Below are 24,989 nucleotides of genomic sequence, written 5' to 3'. Positions count from 1 at the left end.
GTGTGGTAATGACCTTAGAGAAGATAATGGAGAGCTTGGCAGCGAGCACCTGCTCATCAATATGTTGGCGTCATTACATCACTGTGACCAACCGGCCAATCAGTCAGCAGCTTGACTTATACCCTCTTTTGCCTTAGCTGTGGTTTGATCCAGTGCCATTATTACAAAGTGATGCTCTCCAGAGCCTCTTCTCAATCTGAGGCCATTTTCTACCCATTCTTATTTTTAACATCTACAGCAATGTGTCAATGCATATCTAAGTTTGTGAATCTCTTGGTCATGCCAAATACAAAAAAAGAATCTCACAGGAGAGGAAGCATGGCATGGAGTATACTATTTCTATTTTTACAAATGCTTTGCTGTTATGGCTCTACATTTAAAATAGCAAAAGATGAATACAAGGAAACCGAATTTGAATATTATAATACATTATGTTACAGATTTCAACATAAGGATTAGAGAATCTGAATGTAGGTATTATAGGGTAAGGTTTTTGTACAGTAAGGTATGTGACCATACTGTACATACTGTACTCTATGTATTTTGTATTGTACATTATTTTATGATAAAATGTACAACCTGCATTGAACCACGTAAATGCCTTTTTCCTATCAGTGGAACAGCATCAGTTTATGTCCTTAATAATGGGCCATGCAAACAGGAATTTAAGTATAAATTATTTAAAGAGCACAGATTATTGATAGACATTCAGATGAGATGAATGGACTGACTGGCACATAGCCATTAAGTCTTCGCCCCTTAATCCCTCTCCGTGCCTTTTAAATACAAAACGAATTTTACCACAGCATGATGAGGTACTCTCTACTTTATGTAAGAAAGAGTTGCAGGAATGAAATATTTCACCTGTTACTTTCTACAGTGTATGAATCGGTAAGCTTCTGATTATATTCCCTTGCAGTCGCATGTGTTGTCTCTGCATGACACTTCCTCCTCCTCATGGTAGGAGGTGCAACGGCTGTTATGAAAGCAGGAGCCATTTCCAAGATGGCAAAAATATGAACCTTTTTCCTAAACTGGTCCAAAGAGAGAGCAGAAATACTTGTGGCCATTGCCCGAGGGATCCTGGCAACCTTGACTCCACAATACTTTGACATGTGCTCTCAGTAATTAACACTGCTTGGGAAAAAAACAAACTTATGTTCTTACTAATTGAGCATCCTGTGGTGCCAACAAAAACATATTATTATAATTGTTTTAATTTTCTTAATCTAGCTCAACCTTTACAGCTTTTTTGGCTTCTCTTCTAGTGAAATACTCTACAATACAACTTCCGGAGAGCAATAAACAACACGACGGAGCGGTGCAGAATCATGGATGAATCTGTCGGGTTGGTTTGTAATCGTTGTGGGACGGGAAACAAATTATTTGTTTGAGAATCACAAACACCCAAATCAATCCATTTCCACAATTCTGTGTGAATAGTGATGTAAACAAGAGCATTATGGGGGATTGTCATTTCTGTAATTAATGTATGTTGGCAGCTTTGGCATTAGTGTACCAAGTAAACATAGCTGGATTAATTGAAAGCAAATGTATGTATGAATTTGGCAACAAAAAGTATTTTATTTGAATTTCCTTTATAGTTTTAGTCGAAGTTGTTATTATATATAATTATACGAGTTGTCTATTGTCTAGATGGGAAAATTATCCTCAGTTTAAGGGCAACGTAGTGCCAAATGTTTTGATTTGAAAGAAACATTCATTTAAAACTAAATACCGTCTAGCCTTGGAATAGCGACGACCACCTTTTGTGAAAGGTGCCATATATTCATGAGAACTTGGCCCAAAGAGGTAAGCTTCTTCCAAATGCCAAATACATTAGTCCATTAGCAACTCCATGTTGTATAACCCTGATATCGTCGCCAACCATTCATTACAGCCTCTTTTGAAAGACCAAGAAAACATGCTAATGGCTTCTGGTTCTTTCTTCGTTTTGTCTGTAGTTTAGTTAATTGTCTCAAGTTATTCCTATTTAGTTTAGTTTATTTGTTTATAGTGTCGAGGACAGTCCCCATTGATCAACTGTCACAAAAAACAGTAAATGGAGCTTTAGCCAACATGGCTAATTTCCAGCTGTTGTCCAGATGATAATAGACACCCTTAAAATCACAATATATCAACAGCATTAGTTATATGCAACATTAGTTATATGCAACATTAGTTATATGCAGCATTAGTTATATGCAGCATTAGTTATATGCAACATTAGTTATATGCAACATTAGTTATATGCAACATTAGTTATATGCAGCATTAGTTATATGCAACATTAGTTATATGCAACATTAGTTATATGCAGCATTAGTTATATGCAGCATTAGTTATATGCAACATTAGTTATATGCAACATTAGTTATATGCAACATTAGTTATATGCAACATTAGTTATATGCAGCATTAGTTATATGCAACATTAGTTATATGCAGCATTAGTTATATGCAGCATTAGTTATACAACATTAGTTATATGCAGCATTAGTTATACAACATTAGTTATATGCAGCATTAGTTATATGCAGCATTAGTTATATGCAGCATTAGTTATACAACATTAGTTATATGCAACATTAGTTATATGCAGCATTAGTTATACAACATTAGTTATATGCAGCATTAGTTATATGCAGCATTAGTTATATGCAGCATATTATGTGTTTTTTAGACGAGCAAGGTTTTTTAAGGTGCCGCAGAAATTCATTTTCTTTTTAAAGAAATGTATCCACACTTCTAAAGGGAAGAACCTTGTACCCACTAACAAATGGCATGTCATACAATGTGGCTTTGAATATGCATTACAGTGTTCTGAATTGAGGTAGATTCAGTTCAATCTATTCCGTATGAAGTATTTTTTAGCCTTGAAGACTTGTGAACAAATGCAGCAGCATCAGTACGCCACTACTTCCTATAACTTTAACTTCACTATAACTAATACGAGCAGCAGCAACAACTTTTAAACAGTCCGGCGATTTAACATCAATTTGAAATGTAAGACGGCTATAGGCTAATGGCATATTTGGTAAAACGTTTTTTAAGCAGTTCTGCCAACCAACACTCACATCCTTCTCTTAATGTTAATGGGAGCTATTAGAGGAAACATCTTTAAGGGGAACTCTTCAGCAATAAATGAATGACTGGCGGGATTTGCCAGCTGTTGCTTTTAGCTTACAGTAGAACAAAACTAAAACCTGTATGTAAACAAATAAAATGGAAACTTAATCAAAACGTAAGAGTCCGGAGAAGGAAAGTATTCGTAAAATGACCAAACAATATTTATTTACACAAATATATAACTGTTATACAATACTTAAGGGCTGGTACAGCCAAAATAAGTATATAGGAAATATCATATATGCTTCATATTTGTGAGAATCCACCACTTTTATTTAACGGTTTTAATGTGACCTTTACTCAAAATATGGATTAAATATTTGACATTTAAACCCATCATCACTCATTAGCTACTCTAATTGCAATGCATTTACGTGTCTTCTGGGACTTATGGACCCACACCTAGTTTCATTGAAATGAAAAAAGAATGACTCCCCACGCTAATAGACCTCCCTTACAAAAACAAACATGCAAAACAGTCAAAACACTCTAACAGGTTGAAGATAGAGTGGGGACTGGGGTAAACTGATGGGGGGGGGGGGGTTATATGTGACAGGTTTACCAAGGTGCAACAATTTATGCACGAATAATTGATATCATAGGCTGGACTTATAAGTCAAAGTGATTCTATTCATTACATTTTTTGACAGACAGACTGCCACACAGACAAATTAAAACTATCTCTGGCTTTATAACCGAATATGGCAATTCACACTTATCAGCTCCCGCACTGACAAGAGCCTTATTTCAGCTTTCGGGCAAATTAATAAATGATTGTGATAAAGCTAACTGGTAGGATGTACATTCACACATTCATCTTTTTCATGGCTGATTTACTCTAATAAGCGTTGGCATGGAGACGGCAGGAGTACAGCATTAGTAAATGTTTGTCCTTGGTATTATTCCCTCTTCTGAATAATGAATGGTATTAAGACAACTGAGCTGTGTTCTACACGGAGAGGCCGGGTTGAACACTGTCCTTTGCTTCTTCTGGTATAGACTTGACTTGTGAGCGATAAATCTTTGATGCTGTGTTGTAAGTTCTTCCAACATCTTACTGTTGGGCCACGCTACCTTGCTGTGCTAGCAGTGATGACACACTTACCCTCAGGCGCATCAGCATCACAGATCCTTGTGGTGCTGTTCCCTGATGCAGGACCTGCTGACGGCATCTGTGAAAAAACACAGGAGGCATCAACCTGTTTAGAAAAGAATCACTTCCAACTACTTGATGCCGTACTAACATATTGTTGCTTTGAAAGAAGCGTCAAAAGTATAATATCTTCAAGTCTATAACACTACAATAATACACAACATAAATTAAAGAATGAGATAATAACAGAAAACCACCATTAATTTTACATTTATATTCAATTTAATATTGAATAATCAATTTCTTGCACAATTAATATATATAGATAGATAGATAGATAGATCGTACTTTATTGATCCCAAATTGGGAAATTGTTTTTGTTACAGCAGCATAAAAGGCATTTTACAATAAAACAAAATATACAAGAATAGAAATAAAATAAAATAAAATATAAAATAAAATATAAAATATACATGTCAAAATACAAAATAGAAAATATACATACAGATATTATATATATATATATATATATATATATATATACAAATATACAAATATATATATATTCAAAATATATGGAATTATGGAGTATTAAATATGAAACAGATTATGTGTGAGTAAAATGTACAAGGTGGTTTTATTTCTAGAGAAACTATGGAGCAGAGAGTTCTCTTCCAGCCAGAGGTGATTTGTTGTACAGTGTTATTGCAGTGGGCAGGAATGTTTTCCAGTATCTGTCCTTGAGACAGGGGAGCTGCAGCAGTCTGTTGGAGAAGGAGCTCCGTTGACTGTCCAGCTGCAGGTGGAGAGGATGGGTGGGGTTATCCATGATGGACAACAGCCTGTTCAGTGTCCTCCTCTCCACCACAGCTTCAAAGGGTTCCAGCTTGATGCCGATGACTGACCCAGCTTTCCTGATCAGTTTATTGATCCTGCAGGTGTCACCGGCTCTGATGCTGCCCCCCCAGCAGTAATATATACAGTAATACCCTGCATTATATTTGTTACTGGAAATGTGTATTTCCACATGTATATTTTCCACATGTATATTTTTTAGCTTTTTAATGCTATTTTATTTCAGAAATATGTTTGGACTGTTTATTTCTATTGTCTTGATTTCTCTTATGTACATTGCCTTGTTTTTTATGCTGCACAACACAAACATTTCCCAAATTGGGATCAATAAAGTACTTATCTATCTATCTATCTAACTATCTATCTAACTATCTATCTATCTAACTATCTAACTATCTATCTATCTAACTATCTATCTAACTATCTATCTAACTATCTATCTATCTATCTATCTAACTATCTATCTATCTAACTATCTATCTATCTAACTATCTATCTAACTATCTATCTAACTATCTATCTATCTATCTATCTAACTATCTATCTATCTAACTATCTATCTATCTATCTAACTATCTATCTATCTATCTATCTATCTGTCTGTCTGTCTATCTATCTATCTATCTATCTATCTATCTATATATCTAACTATCTATCTAACTATCTATCTAACTATCTATCTATCTAACTATCTATCTAACTATCTATCTATCTATCTATCTATCTATCTATCTAACTATCTAACTATCTATCTATCTAACTATCTATCTAACTATCTATCTAACTATCTATCTATCTATCTATCTATCTATCTAACTATCTAACTATCTAACTATCTATCTATCTATCTAACTATCTAACTATCTATCTATCTAACTATCTATCTGTCTATCTAATTGAGATCTAACAGAGGAAAATAAGCCTTTAAGTTTACATTTAACTATAAACTGTTAATTAGGATGTACTTTAAAGAGGACATCACATGATAAAGATAACCTAAAAGTTAATTAAAAAAATCTCCCTGTGCACAATTCTTATTTTCCACTGCATACAAGCAACATTGTACAAGCTTGACTGGTAGAAAATGATGCATAATGTATTCAGATACTGTAGGTAAAAAGACAGCAGCAGAAAAGGCGTGTTTATTTGAGTCATACAGAAAAGGTTTTTCTCTCATTTAAAAAGAGTTTGTTTCAGCAAAAACAACACTGTGGTTCCTTTTAATTATGTTGTCTAAAGGATTTTTGAGACACACAAGGGTGGATCTAAAGCACATGCAAACACACCCACACAGAGAATGCAGAGCGACATCAGTTCACACAGAGGCTATACTTTCGTTCTACAGATCCACACAGTAAGAGCCCAGTATCCTAACACAGACAGACAAAACACAAGAAGAACAAGAGTCTGAAAGCCCTGCTACCAGCCTGTAGAGACCATGCTGCTGGATCAAAGTGGTTTGAACCCGCCGACTGACCGACACTGACATCGCTAGAGCCCCGTCCTCAGAGTTGGCAATTATTGATGACACTAAAAAAACCATAAATAAGGGGAATTGACTTCACTTTTGCTCACCTGTACGAGATATTTCTGGCTGCCATACATGACGTACTGAGGGGCCAGGCTGTAGATCATGTAGCTGGTGTGAAGGACGATCAAGAGAAGAATCATACAGAGGAAGAGGAGAGCCTGGGGGCGAGTTTTCTTGGGTCGGATTTTGTACAGCTGAAAAACAAGAACATAATTGTTAATGTTGATATCGTGGTATGTTTATAGGCTAATACACAATAAGGCCTTTGCTTACCCTTATCCAGAAGAACCAGATGCCCATGTTGCGAATGCCAGCCATGGAGGTTACTACAAAGTACATGGTGATGACTGTGATCAGGATGTAGTCCAGCGGAAAAACCTATGACCACAAGGACAGAAGGTCAGCTATATCTCTCACACATACACTCACAAAGTAAACATTATTGCTGTTAATGGCTGGTTTCCTCTCAGGGACGCTTGGAGCTGTTAAAGAGCAACTTACATCAATTACACTTGCTCCAGGCGAATTAGTCTAAAGCACATCGAGCTGGTCAAAGCACCTGTTGGTTATTTGACCTAACCTTAGAATTAGCACAGTGCGTGTGAGTATTACATCAATTATGTTCTCTCATGTTCTGATGTAACCTCAAACCTGATCCCTATGCAGTTTTCCATTCTTCTTGGTATGGGGCACTTAATTTCTTAGATATCAAGGTCATACTTCTAAACACTGGCCGTAGACATTTAATCAATGCCACTATCTATGAGGCCATTCTTTAATGTCTGAGCTGTCAGTCAATTTTTCCTCTAAACTCGGCAGTGGAATACTAAGTTTAACAGAGCGTCCGATGTCTTGCAGCAGACCAGGAGGAAAGAAGAAAAGGTCCTGATGTAATGTTGTCTCAAAAGTTCACATTTTAAAAACTCTAAGGCAATGCTAAAATCAAAACTTTATAGAGAAATAGACATGATTATAACATTTAACTGGAGAGAACACAACACAACAGTCAAGAAAAGCGAAGGAATACATTGTGGTTCATTCATCAGACATCCATGCAAAACGTTGAGGCCGTACATATCATTTAATGAAAATTACATAAATATTGTAAATGGCAAAACAGAATAATTATGGGCGATGCAAAGATTTTTTTTGTACCTTATTTACATTCATCTTTGTTATACTCCACTATACTTTTACACCTTTTATTTCCTATGTTTCCAATTGTGGTTTACAGAGAAATGTAAATGATGAAACTTTATTGATTGACCCTTTGACTGCAAAGCGCACAGTGGTTTTAGATTAGTTCAAACAAATCAATCATAAAGCAATTCTGCCCTAAAAATAAAACCCGGTTCAGCCTTAAACCCACCATGGCGTTGGGTGCTCTACAGACAGCCTGGTGATGTTAGGCAAAGTATGTCATGATCATTATTATTTATAAAATATAAGGAGGCAAGGTTGTTGAATAACACTGTATTGTACTGTAGGGTTTTACTATTATTTGTATACTTCGTGGAAGTTACAATGACAATAGGTTTTTTAAATACTAACGTCTGCATCACTGTGAATAAGTGGTTTCAGAATCAGAACAACAGCTTGTTTATGAAAACAGTCTTTCTGTAGTAACTATCCTGCTATCTCTCTATCGCTGCCATTTAACATTTACCATGCTCCCACTTATAGCTGTGTTAATTGTGTTTTCATTTCCCTCAGCCTTCCTCCCGTGGAATATTACTATTGATTTTGCATTCTGATATCAATTCAAAATAACGTGAGTTAATATGGGTATCATTTCCCTGTCTGTAATGTTGCTACCTTATGATTGTTGGACTAAGTGGTGATTGTAAGAGCATATTTAGGAGTGACAAACTGCTAATTGTTTCATAAAGCCATATGACTCATTGAGTGTATGGAGCCGCTTTTGCTGTTGAGATTTTGTTATTTTAAAAGATCACCTGCGCTACATTAAAGCAAATACAATTTTGAACTTTTGGAATTATGCTTAATTGAGGAAGATGATGATGGAAACAAAAAAATAGGTTTTTAAGCACATCTTAATTGAGGATAATCATCTTTGTGACATGACAGATGAGAGGATACTCACCGGCTGTAATACTAATAGTAGTTCATTCAGAGGATTGGTGATGTTGGTGCCAAAGATTATGAACCCAGAGCTGATGCCAGCAGAGTGGAGAGCTTTATCCAAACTGAAACACACGGAAATACTTAAACACGTGTACTTAGGTCCAGTGTTACACATAGGAGAACAGAAAAATGTTGGTTGATTTTGTGCCGTACTGCCCTTTTTGAATGTTTGTGTTATGACTTACTTTGAAATGAACAGGGCAACAGTGAACAGCAGTGCAACCAGAATAAAGAAAATGCCCAGCGTTATCTGCAGAAAAAACAAAAAAAAACAATCCATTACAGCAGTGATTATGTTCCCCCAACAAAGGAACAGGGAAGAGGTATGTTTACAAAGGCATCTACAGGGTCAGCAAATATAACCTTTCTACCATGTCTTTTGTCAAGGAGAGACCATATGGCACAGTTTGGCACTGCTGCCTGAAGGGACGGGGGGTTGGGGGGGCAATGGCACGGTCCACACAGAGCAGGGAGGGGGACACCAGGGAGGCACAAGGTGGGTGGCAGCCAAAAAGGCAATAAAGCCCGTCAACTGCTCACCTTCAGGGGGGGGCTTCATAGCTAAAATACATTATATTTGATCCTGTACCAGCCATAGGGAACTTAAAAACAGGTGAGCTGAATATATAGTACACTTAAAATATATGTTTCACAATGTCTAAAGAGATTATAATAAAAAAACTATCTTTCAAACAAATTAGCTAAGAACAAACATTCCTTAATGATTGTAGTTAAGCATCAATTACAATCAAAGAACGGATAATCAACACACACTTTGTTTTAATTTGAATATTGCCTTGATATAAACACAATTTAAAAAGTAATTTGGCTAGACAAAGGAAAATATAGTAATTAAATGTACTGATTAAACTGGCATCATCTTCTTAATCCAAAAAAACAAATGCAAAAAGAAGAGATATCTTTGTCATGCAAAAACAGTTTGGCTATTAAATAGGAAAATGCAAAGACGAAAGCTATGATTTATGAAAAATGACATTTTGTTATGATCCCATCCAAAACACAGTAGCTATTTTTCTGGGGTCCAAGCTGTTTTGAACTGTAGATATCTGCATGTTCAAGAAGTCATTTTCGCCCACCACCAGAGTTGATATGAAAAGGACAGCATGTGTCGGAGGAATGGTGGTGCAACTGCTCTGGAGAAATCCCAATCATTTGGCTTATCACTCTACACCAGTGCCTGAGTATACAGTAAATAAATCTCCCAACTCATTACTGTTCAAATTTGGGTCTGGGGACTGTCATTAGCAGCAACCCCTCGGTTAAAGACAAACTGTTACAGACACTGGTTTAAAATGTTTGTGCATACATGCAGTGCAGTCAAATACTGGAAAATGAATAGCAGTGGGAGGAAAATGTGAACCAGGAGCATGATGTTAGAATTGTTCCTGTCCATAACACAGATAAATCACAAAAATAGTTTCAAAATGAATAGTTTGGCTTTGCAATGCCTTTACTTCATGTATGAACGGACAAAAAGAACGCATGCTATTCTGCTCAGATAGTTGCAATGCACCAAAATGTGAATGAGCGCTGGGTGTTGTGTGGTGAGTCATTAAAATAGCATGTCGTCCCAATACCCTTTGTATACTAATTTAACAGCTAAAGCAGGAAGTCTGTATAAAATATCAGTATAAACTTGATCAATATGAAATATGCTGAAAGGATTTTTGCCTGGACTAGGCCAGTAGATATAGATATGAAGGTAGTACTGCTTTTTAACTTTAAAGCAAGTGTTGTTATAAACCAGCTCCTATCCCACCCCCTTTTGCAACTTTTAAATATGGGCACAATGATATTCAAATTGCATTTATAAAAGGTCCAAGTATGGGTTGGCCCAACCCAAAAAAGTTGTTTTGGATGATCCCAGGGGAACCATGAGATCTCGCCTGTGAAATGTGAGACTCAATGAGAGACTTCAGAGTAAATTAGGTGAAGAGACTACCCGTGGGAATCGTGTAAATATGCGGTTGTGTAAAGTAGAACTAAAAGTAAATCTAGAGCAGTCCAGGTTAGAACTTGAGCACAAAGAAGAAGTTAAGGAGGAAGATTTTGAAGTTGGCGAAAAACGATCAACGGCATTAACATGAATCCTTAAATTACACAACTATAGTGAAGAAACACAAAATTAGCTTTGGTTTATTGTGCAGCCTTAACCTACCTCTGATCAATAAAACAACAGTGCCAATTAAAACAAGGCAACAACACATAAAGTCCATCCAATATTCATGTGCAGACAATAAAATACAGTTCATATAAGAAATAGAATTCACTTCTGTTAAATGGACCCAATTTCATTATGTAGACTCACCTTTAAAGGTCTGAGAGCACTGCCCACTTTAGTGCAGCAGTTCCTCTCTGCGATGTCAAGGTGTCTCCCCCTGCGCCGGAGGACCTGCAGTTTTCCCTCCAGCTCCTGCAGGTTCGCTCTGTCCCTTGAGGAGAGAGGACGTCCGTCTTCACACTGACAACACACAGACACACAACCAAACATGTCAATTAATACATATTTAAAGGAAAACCAATGGGTAGTTATATTTATGGTATTATCTGTTGTAGTTGGAGTGTCTGGTGTGGATAATGTTGAACTGTACAAGAAATGTTCAATACATTTCAATAAGAAATATATAATGAATACAAAATAATAAGGTATAAAGGTTCAGTTATAACAAATCTCTTTTTTTTTTTACCTATCATTTCAGAAAATAAAATCATCAAGTAAGAATGTCGGCTTTTGAAATTCAAATAATTTAAGCAAAATATGTTGTGTATGTTCTATGTTGGACTTTTTCCTTTTTGTATTTACTATGCATTTGATCTGTAAAACAACCATTCCCTGTGTTCACTCAATATATATAGCGAAGGAATGACGATTGCACTGTGACAATTGGTTTTTTGTGTTTAGCTTCACGTTGCCCTGGCAACTAATAGCAACAAATAGACCTGTGTACATGTGTTTCCCTGTTTGTGCTGCCTTCATTTGGGGGGGGGGGGGTTGATAAGCACAATGAAAAGCATCTGTGATGCAAGACAGGGACACTGCAGACGGATGAAGTAGAGGGAATGATGCATGTTTACCTCTATAAACGCATGACTAGACACTCATCATACATTGTTCAAATATTTTGGGATATTTACTGTTAATAAATCTGCTTATGATCTATTAATCTTCACTTCTAGGTTTTGTTCAATTAAGTGATCACATGAATTATGTCACTAATGTTACCTATTGCAGTATGTACCATCTGAGATACCAACCTTGGATTTCAGCTTTTCTATCTGATGCTCGACATCATCAATGTCCTCTGTGTTCTCCAGACGTTCGTACACCACACTCCGTGTGCCTTTTATCAGATTCAAAGGCAGTACAGACATACCGTATGCCTGAAAACAAGAGCAAAACTAATATTATAATCACACAGTATTGTCAGAGTGGAATGGCACATATGGCACATGCACCCACCCACACATATTTACGCCTGTTTGATGACAAACCATCACAATGCGGGAAACACGACAAATGTGTAAGCAAACAAACACAGGATATTGTATAGTTACTGGCCTGCTGGGCCATGTCCTTTTTGGTTGAGGAAAAAGGATTAAAATGGTGGAATCTATAATTGTGCTGAGGTTTATTGGTGAATTTGCTGCAACCATTTTGTGTGGAAGTCAGTGCCTCATATCGCTGTGATGCAATTTACAGCTTAACAGTGCCCCCATGTGACAGCACTATCCTCTATCCAGGATTTGATCACATTTTTATAAGTGGAATTTTAGAGAGAGGTATCTGGGTTAAAGGAGGGGCATCGAGGGGTCATCAATGTTGAATGACATGCACTGAAATTAAATGTTCTTTTTTGAAGATAAATGCTTAAATAATAAACAATGGTTACCAGGCATACACATAAACAGAACATCAAAACAGTGACAGCAAAGAGAGACACAGAGAGAATATGTGCACGAAAGTCAAAAGACACGTTCAGCTTTCAGTGGGAGGGATGTTGAACTTAAATTAAAACGAGGGAAACAGTATAATGAATCAAAATGAAAATAACAGCAACAGGCCTGTGCTTTCTTGCTCTCCCTGCGCTGCCTTGCCTTAACCAACTTCAAGAAGTGCCATTTTACGGCTTGATAATAAAACAAAGTGGCCCTCTGTGCAGAGACACTTCCAGCCCTGTCACTGTCCTCTTTATTCTATTTTCCAAGTGCTGTAATGTCAGAGCCTATATTTTTCTAAAACAACTTTTACTAGTTTCTGAGTGTTAGGAAGCATTAAGAGAGTCGCATGGGATACTAAGTCACGTTTTACTATTATTAGTCTCTGCAGTGGATCTCTGCTACGGGCGAGTGTCGCCTCCTGCAATGAATCATGGAGCTCTTAAGGCCGGAGCATGTCCCGAATATCAAACGCACTCATAAAAGGAAAACCTGTCCCAGATCCCAAGAGAAACATTTCCCTTTGCTCAAATTTGCAACTACATGGGAGAAATATAAAAGAAAACCCACGGGTGTCCCTATGCTGGGGTGCACATTGTTAGTTGACATATAATCATGCATGGACATTAGAGTTATTTTAAAACCCACTGTAGTCAATAATTACCAGATATAGCTTGAATTGAAGTAGTGTGGATTGGAGTGTGTGTGACTCGACGAGTGTGTAGGTTGAGAGGGGATATAGTGGCTGAAATCACTCAGTGAGAGTCATGTGACTGCTGAGTGGGAAGAGGGAAGACTAGATGGACATAGGTCTCTTACACAAGCCTCCTCAGTGTTGCTCTTTATTCTAGTGGGGGTGGAGTCAAAAGGGAAGAGGACGGAGAGAGAAGAGGCTTTCCCAACGTTATCAAAACCTTTAGCTTAAGAGGTAATTCTAGTATTATGTAATAAGTATGTTAATAGAGATAACAATGGAGGCTTTATTAGTGTGTATTCTTGTATGACTGAGCTTCAAACTCGTGTTTCCTGCCGTATCCTTCCAGCAGCTGTGTTACTAAATCTCATCTGCCTATATAACCTTTGAGACATAGTGTAGTCAGTTTAGTAATAAGGAATACTCAGTCAGTGACCAATGAAGAGACTGGCACACATTTTGAGTCAGTAAATAACTTGCCCCATGTTGATCCCCCCCCTTTCACATGGGGTGGTTGTGTGTAAACGAAAGGTTTGAATTAACGGAAGCAATTTTACCAATCTTTCTACAGCTGAAAAATCTAACTATATCCCAGTTCTGAAAAGGCCTTCCATGCTTCTCGAACCTTAAGTGCGCTCTTTTGGGTTTCTAAAGACATTGTACCAAGTTTGACCTATCACCACTTCTTTAAATTACAGTAATTGCAGTAAGCTTAATGACCCATTACAATCAGTGGTGTGCTAATCATAAAGTAATTGCACATGTGAGCCTTTGATTAAAAAAACAAACAAGAAACCTTCCAGAAAACCATGGATTTGGACACATCACTACAGGTACAGGTACGGTCACTTCACAAGTGCCTTGGTAAAGCACTTCCAAGAAAAACAGCATGGTGTGCTTGAGGAGTGGGACTGCATGCGCAACCAGGCAATCACATGTGTGATTAACAATTGATTGAAGCAGACGTCAAGCTCCTGTTTTTGCCAACTTGTATTTTAATAATAGGGTGACCAAGTGTTTTGTAGTTGCATTTTCCACTGTCCAACTGTTCAAACCACATCTTTTAGCATCAAAACAGTAAGGAGGCGGGAAAATAGTAAAGGCTAACTTCTACTTGATATGATTGGATGCCTGGACCAAGAGTGATACTGACGTGCTGTGTGACTTGACGCATTGCGCTGAATGGTTTTAGAACATTTAAGGTTTGTTTGTGTCTTAAAAACATTCCAAAAAGAAGACACGCGGCACAAGAAAGGAGCGCATGCCATATTTTTAGCCACCTCAGAATGTTATTGTGATTGTCATGTTTTTTTAAACCTTCCCTTTTAGGCAATTGTATTTTGCTTTTTGAAAGTTTTGAAAACTAGAGATGAAACAATTCTACTGCAGTGAATCTTTCATGCCATGTTTCATTTGAAATCCAATGTCTAACTTCAGTTGAAAAGTGCTAGAGAAATATAAATTATATAAATGAAATGTAAATATTAAATATTGAAATTAACGAAGCATCAAAGGATTTGATAGTTCTAAAGTAATATGTTTTAATGACACCCTCTGATTCACTCCGAGACAACATCTTCCCAGGTCAATCTCAGGGCCTCTGATTAGATCTACAGACATTCATCTTCCCAACTTCAGATCAGCATCTGCCGGCTGGCAATTTAAGAGAAAGAGACAGGTAGGCCCACGGGAGAGAGAGAAGTGAGAGTCATCCGCTGACCTAGCTTTTAAATAAAGTCAAAGGACTTCACATAATGCACCACCTTTATGTCTCAGATAAAATCAAATCACAATACAGAAGGAATATGCATGTGTAAACATCCCAGGTGATAGGAAATAAATGTACTATTATTATAGATAGGCATTGTCAAGTTACTTAATCATCACCATTAAACAATGACAGCCTCATTATTAAGTGACAAAGGCTTTCATCACAAATCCAATACAAAGCGTATAACTATTAGAAATACACTTGCAGGGTGTTATTTAAGGGACAACCTATTCATTTATGTTACCTGCTATTGCTCAAAGTGATTGACAGGTGCTAAACAATTAACTATAAAACCACACACCAACTGTAACAGTTTAGTGACGAAACAGGCCTTTATTTTTAAGTCACAATCAGATAATGCTTTTGAAAAATGTAATATTTCTGTGTACTTTAATTCACTTGCATTCCTTATCTATTATAAGTTGAAAGTGCAGGGATGAAAACTCTATTGAATATTTATACAGTATAGTTGAGTTCATAGCAGTAATCTACAGTATGTTAATTATATAGCGTAGAAAAATAAATCTATGTATTTTATCTGGAGTTAGAGTATAATTATAGTATTATCTCCTCTAAGGGTGAGCTCTAATTGATGAACTGTAATAACAGTATGACACTGTAACACTGTAACAGACAACAAGCTAATTGTATTATTAGTGGTGAATTGATTATCTATGATACTTTCCCCAATAGGAACATTTAGTATTTAAACTGTTAAAATAATGTGTTAAGTTTAGCAAAAGGATGCATAGACATACAGCAAGACTAGTCAAATCAAAACAGTGTCACATTTTTTTTACAACAGGATATCTCTGTTTGATCAAATATGTATTACACAAATATGTTTCTCTTATGCTCCTTCTTTCTCATAAGAGAACATGGCATAAAAAGTTCAAAAGGATGTCAAAGTTGTTTCACTTTGTATTCATTTTAAGTGCACTGGGCTGCACTGATATATACTGTTTACATCACTGAGTTTTTTGCATTAGGTGAAGATGGCAAGTTCTGTATGCAGAGTCGTGATAAATTAGCACAGGAGTCATGGACAACATTTCCGCTGCTTATAGTACCTGTCACTAAGATTCCATTAAGTTAATCAGGCTTAATAGTAACACATAATAAAAAATAATAAATCAAACAGCTCTTTGCAAATATGGGTAGGCTGCAACTAAAAAGACTTTCGCCGCTTGAAGACAGAGGACAGAGGAAAAAAGCTAGATGAAAGGACACAAAGTGAGATAAAGAGAATTTCTGCACTTGTTTCTGTGAGAATAAGGGAGTGGCAGACGCTGTTGTCGCCCAAAGGCTTGATTTCTTTGACTGACTTCATCAAAACAAGAAAAATCAAAAACAAAGTTGTTTTGACTTCTACAGGGTTTTTGCAGAGTCAACATCAACAAATCTGAGAACACTTCCAACATGCACTGGGTAAGTATGCACCCTTTAGAGAACAGTGGATACAGTCCCAATGGAGATGGATTACATGTCCTTAAGCGAGACTCGTTCTACAACCTACTTGTCTCGGTTGCGTATTATTCATTAGGAGTTCCACACTCAATTGTTGTGTGATTTGTCAAATAGGACTCCTTGAGCTCCACAGAAACTGGAAAGATTGGGGTTGGCTGTTACTTTTACTCTCACTCTCTGGGTTTATACAGGAACACTTTTTTTTTGGTATTTCTACCCAGTAGGCACTTTTCTGTGTAACTCCCACAATGGCACCAGTGCCCCCACCCACAGGGAATATTCACAGTCTATTCACCAAGATAACAGCTATGAAAAATGGACAGCATTAAGAAGTGTTCCAGCAGTCAATTTTTCTGATATAGGAAAAAAAAATGGATAAAGTGCAGAATGCTGAGGGAATCAAAATATAGGCATATATTAATGGCCACTGAGGTGGATCTATATATATATATATATGTATAAATAGACGGCTGATAAGTGGTAGATAAGCCAGTGAAGGGTGCACAACATTCATCATGCAAAAGTCTCGGGCGCTCGGGTGAAAGACAGCGGTCTGAGTAATTTGAGCAATTGAATGCCAGAGCTCTAACATCACAAGGCATTACAAATACTGAAAGGCCACTCCATCACCAGGTGCATCTCAACCCAGAAGGTGAGAAACCAATTGTACAGGAAAAACTTTAAGAAACTGCACTGCACCTTACATTTTTGGCAAAAACATGCTTTTTTTAGCCCTGACAGTTCCACTTCGGGAAATATAAGTGAAATGAGTCTTTCTTAATACTTTAAACATTTGATGTGTCTTGATACACAGATGTTCTATTGAGCTACTGGGCTGGCAACATTTTTGGAAAACATCCTATTGGATGATTTGACTTCATCACTGAGTAGATATAGCTCCATTAAACACATCAACACTTGTCTCAGGTCCCAACTCACCGTGTAAGTGATCACTGCCAACATGCCAATCAAGGTCAAGGAGCTGATGGAGAAAGAGAGAGCGGGTAGACCATCTGCAGGTAAAAGAACGACAGGAAAGCCATTAGAGATGTGTCCTTGGCCTCTGAAAGAAATATCAAAGGACTCTTTGCTGAATGCATAATCTATCAAGAGCCTTTTGTACGGTGTACACTTTGGCCGTATGTCAGCCAGGTGTGGGTTTGTTGTCAGTTCTAAAGATGCTTCTGAAATAACATTGACGCACTTCTGTACACAGTGCAATGGAACAATTCTGGTGGAAGTCATTTAGATAGATAATTTAGGTAGGTTGATTCTGATTAAAAAAATTATAAAATACTAATTAAAATCCTTAGAAAAGTCTTTGAGATATCCTAAAATATTGTGTGTGAGTTTAGGTGGACACTCCACTGTGAAGAAGGTGCTTTTAGTGTTCATGTGAGGTGGTACTCAGCATGTGAACAGTTGTATGTTCTCTGTGGCCCTGGAGAGGCTTTGTCTTAGGAGAAGACCTTGATGATGTCATAGTGATATGATCGGGGCCATCCCAGTGCGAGTGGCCCTGATGTAGGAATTTACTAGATGAGGAGGATCTTTTGGGGCATTGTTAAACATGTAACATCCAGGGAGGAGAGCAGGGTATCATTTTATCTGCTGCTTACATTTTAATGATTCTTTTTTAAATCTCTCTGTTGGTAGTCCCTGGGTTACCTCTTTAAATGGTTGCAGAATTCATTAAACCTCTGCAAAGGCAGTAATGGTAGCTAGATATCCTTGAGGTAGGTGCGAAAAGTGTTTTTTATTTTTTATTTGGGTGCACTGATCTCTGAAATGATGTCTTGAATGTAATTACAGAGCCCCAAGAATTGTGAAAGAAAATTCATCTCCTCAAACAAAATAATAAGAAATTCAAAAATTAATAGTTTTGCATATTTTCTTGCCAAGAAAACAACCCATCTGGAACTGCAAAGAAATCACCTTCCTGCTAATGTTCTTTCAGTGAAAACTCCCGGGATTGGTTTACTTGAAGGCAATTGGCAGGAATATTATTCACAAGGACAAAGAGAAGGCATCGTCTTGGTATTCTGCTCTTGGGTTTTAAATCTGCCGTTAATGAAAGCACAGGAGCAAAGTCTTCCTCTGGAGACACATATGGTCCACTTTTTTGTCATCATTGCCATTTCATACATTGATCATGATGGGTAACAGCTGGGTCTTTCAATGTATATAGGCTGAGATGATGTGTGTCACCTTTGATTGAGGCAGAAAGGGGACCACCCATCAGGCAAGGGCAACAGTAGGTGTCACACCAGCTGTCAGAGTTGGAGTTGTAGGACAGGGATTGATGGAGGGACTGATTGCTTCAATCCCCTGTCAAGCTCCCACCTGTTATAGGGCTCCACGCAAAAAAGATACACAGTTGTCCCTTTATAGATATCCTGCATCCTCACAGCAGCATCTTCATCGCGCCCGGGCCACCTGTCAGCACGGCCATAGGTGGCTCCCTGCTTGCCTTTCTCCTTGACAGCGGCGTTTGATTGAATATATTAAGTCCGTATTCAGGGCATGTATACTTTGTGTTGTTTATAACATTTATCACTTTCTTTTAGAGGCATTTCACAAGCAGCGGAACAAAGAGGTGGAAAATGGAGATAAATTATATGCCTGCTTCCTTTTGTATTGTATGCAAAAAGGAAAACTTTTAAGTCTGACAGCTGGGCTGAACATTAACATTTGAATACATTTCCTATTCCGAGTGTTTCATTGCGATTTTTTTGCCATTGTTTAGTGGTGAGCTTTGTAAAATAGACAATAGCTCCTTGTTCTGCATGGAGGACATTCTGTTCGTGAACTCCGCACAAAGCAAAGGATAGATGTTTGCTGCCACTCTTCTTGGTCGCCTTGAGCAGATTTTCCGGGGATTATACAGAGGGAATATGGTGTATTATCGGTGGGGCTTCCACATTTGAACAGCTTTGAATCCAGCAGCAAAGAGGTGCTCTTATCTGACGCTGCGTATAGCCCTTCAGGCTTGTGTGCATGCTTGTACAAAGAGGTGTTAATTAAGGAGCCCCTTAAGCACGGGCTCATACTGTGGAATGATAGAATTATCAAAACAAGTCAAATGAAGCTTTACGATCATGGGATGGGATACAATTTACTGCAGAAATGACCACATATTGCCAAAAAACAGCATGTGGAGGCCTTTAGCAAAGTTGAGAAAGTTGAGAGCAATAATTCGTTTTTCCCTGTGTGGGTAAAGCTGTCAAATCATTTAAAAAATAGGGTCAGATATTTAAGAACATAGTTTGGGCATATTTGAGCTTTAATCCCACAGTTGAGGGACACTTTGAGGGACAGCAGGAATTGTCAAACGATCCATCAAGATGAGATCAGCAGCGTCACGTCAGCCCCCTCACTAGGAATCTGTCAACTGAAGCCTCAAATGCATTTCAAATAAACTGATGGCCTCTATTTTTACCCATGCTATTTTAAAAACACAAACGTGTTTTGTGTATGTACAGAAATGATAACCTAAAGGATCCTTGGCATGCCAGGTTTTGTAACTGTATTAATTTACCATTAATAATTTATGATTAGAACTATAGTTCATTGCCAAACATAATTTCAACCCCAATTCTCAACATGGACTACAAACTCCAGGACCCCACCAGAGACTCAGAGAAGGTCGGATACTCTTTGTGGCATGGGAGCTGTCTTCTTCAAACCAAGAAGAGTTCATACAGGAAAACACAGAATAACTTGGGGGTTTATATTGCATTCCTATGGTTATCTTCTGTATGGGGGTTGAAGAGAGAAAGAAACACTGCTAGAAATAATTGATGTGTTTAAGATTTGCTCAAACACATCGGATTCCGATATACAGTACACGTTGATATTTCACGGTCAGTGTGAGTTTATGTGTTCTTTTCTCACTGATAATGAGCATACACAGTCATTCTGGCCCAAGTACATTTACAAGTGAAAGTTGGACTCCCACCCACTCTACTACAACCTTGAGGCATGGCCGGAAATGCAAGAGTGTCGTGTCTGCTGTTGAATACCAACAATAACAGCTACTGATCTAAAGAACATCGAGGCTTCATTGGAACATTGTGTATAAAAAAGGTAACGCACCAGTGAATCACACTGCCGCTCCATATGCATGTCTTTTTATTCGGATGGTGTTCCGGCCCCAAAGGCCTCTTTCAAAAATGATTGTTGATCCTGAAGAAAGCCCGAGGGCCGAGACATCGTCTGAATAAAAGAGACCTGTCAGTACGGAGTGTGCATCACCGGAACAGTGTAATGTTGGAGCCATTAAAGAAAGAGATGTAAGGGTCTTAATGAACCAGCGTTGCAAAGCAGTCAGCAGGGTTACGGGGCAAAAGAGCCTTTCCTTTACTCAATTAACCCCCCCATCTGGAGAGGGGAAAGGATGAGGAATTAGAAAGGGGGATGATCCTCACATTTCCTCCTCAGCAGCCGAGCTATTTCCCCCTGTGCCAAGGGAGGAAGGTTAGGGAGAGCATGTAGGGGTCCACTATTGTGCCGAGGACAGGCAGATGGTTCAACTTCCTCCTTGATCCCCAGATGGCAAAAGGCCAGAAGACTGTTAGGAGTCCATATTTGGCAATGCTCCGTTTAACTAGTGAAGATGCCCAAGGAGGGTCTTTCCGCAGTGTTGGGATCACACAGTCAACCATCATTAGCAGATGATTATAACTGGCAAATTGAATTTCTTACTGCACTTTGAAATTGAGGCTATAAAGTCACTTTTTATTGCTGGTAAAGTGAATTAATGGAGGAATCCAAAGCATGTAATTGACAGTAACATTTGTGAGTCTCTTTTTCGGTAGTTTCTTAAATAGACTACGAGTTGTTAAGCCCAAACGTATTATTGACATCAGTATCACCCCCTGTAATGTTTGACAAATAAAATCCAGCAAGATGAATGCTTAAATAATTACCAATCAACGTAAGAAGTTTGGTGGTGAACATGAATAAATAAACGCATGATGTAACAAGTTTATTTTATCTAACATGCAGTTAGCTGACAGTTGACACGTTGAAGAATAAGATTAATTAGGGTCATAAAGCTGTGGGATGAGTTTTAAATGAGTTGAAGTTTTTTTCAAATTCAACACACCTAACCCAATATGCCCTTTCTTTTGACAACTTGTTTCTTTTTTGTCTGCTATGTCAACCCATCTCAAATGTGCTCCCCATTAAAACTGTAGACTTTACACCGGTCAATGTTGCTGGAATAAAATATGAAAAAGAAAAAGAAGCAAGAAAGTATACGGTTAGAAGAATAGTGGGATTGCTAAATGTTACTTTAGTTATGAATATGCCTATTAAGGGGTCACTTTTAACTAATAAATTAATCAGATCACACAATAAATAAAGGAAAGACAATCTGATGAAGTCGCTGTAACAACAACTGTAAAAGGGAGAACAATTCCAAAAAGAGGCTGTACTTACGGCTACTCCCAAGCTCTTCAAAAAGGTATTGTACTTTTTCCCATTGGGTGGAATTCTGACCAGGTGGGGGCTCAAGTGGAACGAAGGCTCTGAAAACAACAAAAGAATAATTTAGCAGAAGTAACGACAAGTAAGAGTAACTCCTTGGATGTATATATAATTATAATTATATCATTTTCTGTGCCAAATACAATGATACTGCCCCTGGTACAATATGTTTACAGCAGACAAATACAAATATATAAAAAGGATATTATCCACTTTGATACTGCACTTCAAAACAAGATGAACCTCTTTTCTTCATTTTCACTTTGTGAAAATAAGATCTATGTTTATTCCTATTACTATTTACTATGTATTAAGAGTCTTCAATATTTAGCACAACCAAGCATGATTGACATGGTCTTGATATTTGTTCCTGATAAACGTAGACAATCATGTTCCACCAAACACCTTTTACCCATTTCTTCGAAGAGGCAGATGATTTTGTGTTTGTTTTTTTGAGATAAACATATTTAGTAAAAACTTTTTAAACAGACCTTCTCAAGATTCCCAGTATTAATGTATTCAAGCAAAAAGAGGGAAAGGTTCACCAGTATTGATACAGAATTTTATATATATATATATTTATTTATATTTTATTCTGAAATGGTTTTCCTTTAATCATGAATCCTTCTTGACAGACAGCAGAGACATATGATGCTCTCTGAAGCTACAAGGATTCTTTGAGGAAATTCAAAAACTGGTCGTTCAAAAAATAAAAAGCCTTCACCAGGGGAGGTAAAAGACATGAAATCACCATCTCTAAAGACTTCTCCTTGCCTTACATGCAAAAAGAAAAAGGTCTGAGGTCTCAATAGCTTTTATCTGCCCCACTATCATGTTGCTACCCTCAGGGCTCCACACTTAATAGTTTCCTTTAGGCCATGCCATGTGTCATTTTTCATTCTAGGAAAGCACACTTCATAAAAGTGACCTTAGCTGTGACAAAACTCTCTACAACTTTGTCTGCAGTGAAAAGTAACTTTTGCAAACTCTACGGGGTATTTTCTTAGAATACCAAACATAGAAACATTCAGAGTCATTAATGCTTTTGTCTATTCATCATGCATAGTGTTCGAGCATTCAGAAATTCTCGTAGCATCGCCACTCTAAAACCTTGAAAACAATAACATTATGTAATGATTTTGATTCTTTATGTATTTATTTTGTTTCAGTTGAAGCAGAAAATAAAATCATTCTAATTTAAAGACGATAAGATGGGTAGGTCATTAGTATTACAGTGAAAATGTTTCATAACAAGTTAAAAGTGTCTTGTAGTAACTTTAACACAGATAACAAGACTGGGTAGGGTCCTAAATGTTAAAACAAAGTTACTTGCAGTGGCAAAATAATAGAAAAAGTGTAGCATTAAAATATAAATAATACAAGGAGGTATACACCTTGCAACGTAAAAAAGACAAAATATAAATCGCATGAAGAAAAGACCAAATGAATTAACAGAAACCTACCTCAACCATGATTTCTCCTAGTATGAGAAAAGCAGGCCAGTATAAAAGCCATTATTTTGTTACCACAGAAACAATAGCCAGAACAAAGCCTTCTAGTTCTCGTTTCCAGTTCATGGGGTAAAAGAGGAGCTTAATTGCTTTAGTCTCAAATAAATCCTAACTTCCAAACACTAACTGTGAAAAAGTATAGTCATGGGTCCTTTATTTTTCTAAAACCAAGTAAACCTCCAATGTAGCATTTAACGGCTGAGAGAGCACATTGCTTAGTTTAGGTAGCACTCGTGGCATGTTGCCGTGACGGCTGCAGAGAAGTCTATTATGTACTGCAGGTGCTACAGAACAAAACTAGTAGAAAATTGCGGGATAAATGGGACATGGCTGAGAAGGTGCATCAATATAGATTTGTAGATATAACACACAATATCACAGAAAAGCCTCAATATTCCCTCCACATAAGCTTTGTACATAGATAACACATGCTGGTTTGGAATCAGATTGACAAGAACACCACCTTTATTTAGACAGAGGACGTCTATAGTTTTTTTATTTTAATGGCTTATCATAGCCAGGCAAATTATATGGTGGCTGTTTGAAGGGGCCTTCCTCTCATTAACTCCACACAATGACACATCCACGCCCTCTTCCACCTATCGTGTACTGAAGCCGAAGAAACCAGCCATTTCTCCAACTTACCCAATTAAAAGGAGCACCACGCAGACAATGGCAAACCCAACTGTGTACTTCAGAGCGTTTTTCACTTGCTGTAGAAGAAGAACATTTTACTGGTCAATCACAGGCATGAAATATTATTATTCATTTTTAATGAGGGAACGGGGTCATATACTCCATTTAGATAAGGACAATAGTGAGTGACAGCTATACAGAGTCAGTGTAGATCCAGTTTGACCTGGCAGAGATAAGGTGTCACTCCCAGCGCTGTTCAAGGTGCTTTTAAAGTAACAATACAAAAGACTTCACTGTCTGTAAGAGAAAATGCCTCTGTCAGCTCAAAACTGACACATTGAAATTAGAAAAGGGCACTTTGTGATCACTGGTTTGGTAAATCACTAAAACGAATTTTAAAGATTGACATTTTTTTTCCCTTAATGTTTAAAGTGCACCTATCATGCTCTTTTTAGGCAATAGCATAGGTCTCAGATATATAAAAATATATAAAAAACATGTCTATGAAGTGTTTTGCTCAAAATACCAAACAGATCACCCATTCTAGCCATGCCTCATATCCCTCTATTTCACTTCCTGTTTCAAAAGTGCTGATTTTGGGTATAAAGCTTTAAAAAAAAAAAAAAGCTATTGTCTAAACTAAATACTGCCGTGATGAAACGCCATATCATGGATTATCATTTCTGAAACAGTATGGAGCTCAAAGGCTT

General features: G+C 37.4%; 1 protein-coding gene across 1 annotated transcript in view; it reads right to left on the bottom strand.

Moving 5' to 3' along the window:
- The window catches only part of lmbrd1 (LMBR1 domain containing 1), a 47,872-nt gene that overhangs the window by 7,532 nt on the left and 15,351 nt on the right, over positions 1-24,989 (bottom strand). The window contains exons 5-14 of the mRNA XM_034152204.1: positions 24,289-24,356; positions 22,085-22,173; positions 17,582-17,655; positions 12,030-12,155; positions 11,083-11,235; positions 8,939-9,003; positions 8,713-8,815; positions 6,882-6,986; positions 6,653-6,802; positions 4,235-4,301 (exon numbers count right to left, since the gene is read on the bottom strand). Coding sequence (XP_034008095.1) covers positions 4,235-4,301; positions 6,653-6,802; positions 6,882-6,986; positions 8,713-8,815; positions 8,939-9,003; positions 11,083-11,235; positions 12,030-12,155; positions 17,582-17,655; positions 22,085-22,173; positions 24,289-24,356 — 1,000 coding nt within the window. The remainder of the gene's footprint in view (positions 1-4,234; positions 4,302-6,652; positions 6,803-6,881; positions 6,987-8,712; positions 8,816-8,938; positions 9,004-11,082; positions 11,236-12,029; positions 12,156-17,581; positions 17,656-22,084; positions 22,174-24,288; positions 24,357-24,989) is intronic.

Source organism: Trematomus bernacchii, unplaced genomic scaffold (assembly GCF_902827165.1).
Source record: "Trematomus bernacchii unplaced genomic scaffold, fTreBer1.1, whole genome shotgun sequence".
NCBI lineage: Eukaryota > Metazoa > Chordata > Actinopteri > Perciformes > Nototheniidae > Trematomus > Trematomus bernacchii.
The sequence above is the reverse complement of the archived record's forward strand: the minus strand, read 5'-3'. Positions and strand labels throughout refer to the sequence as shown.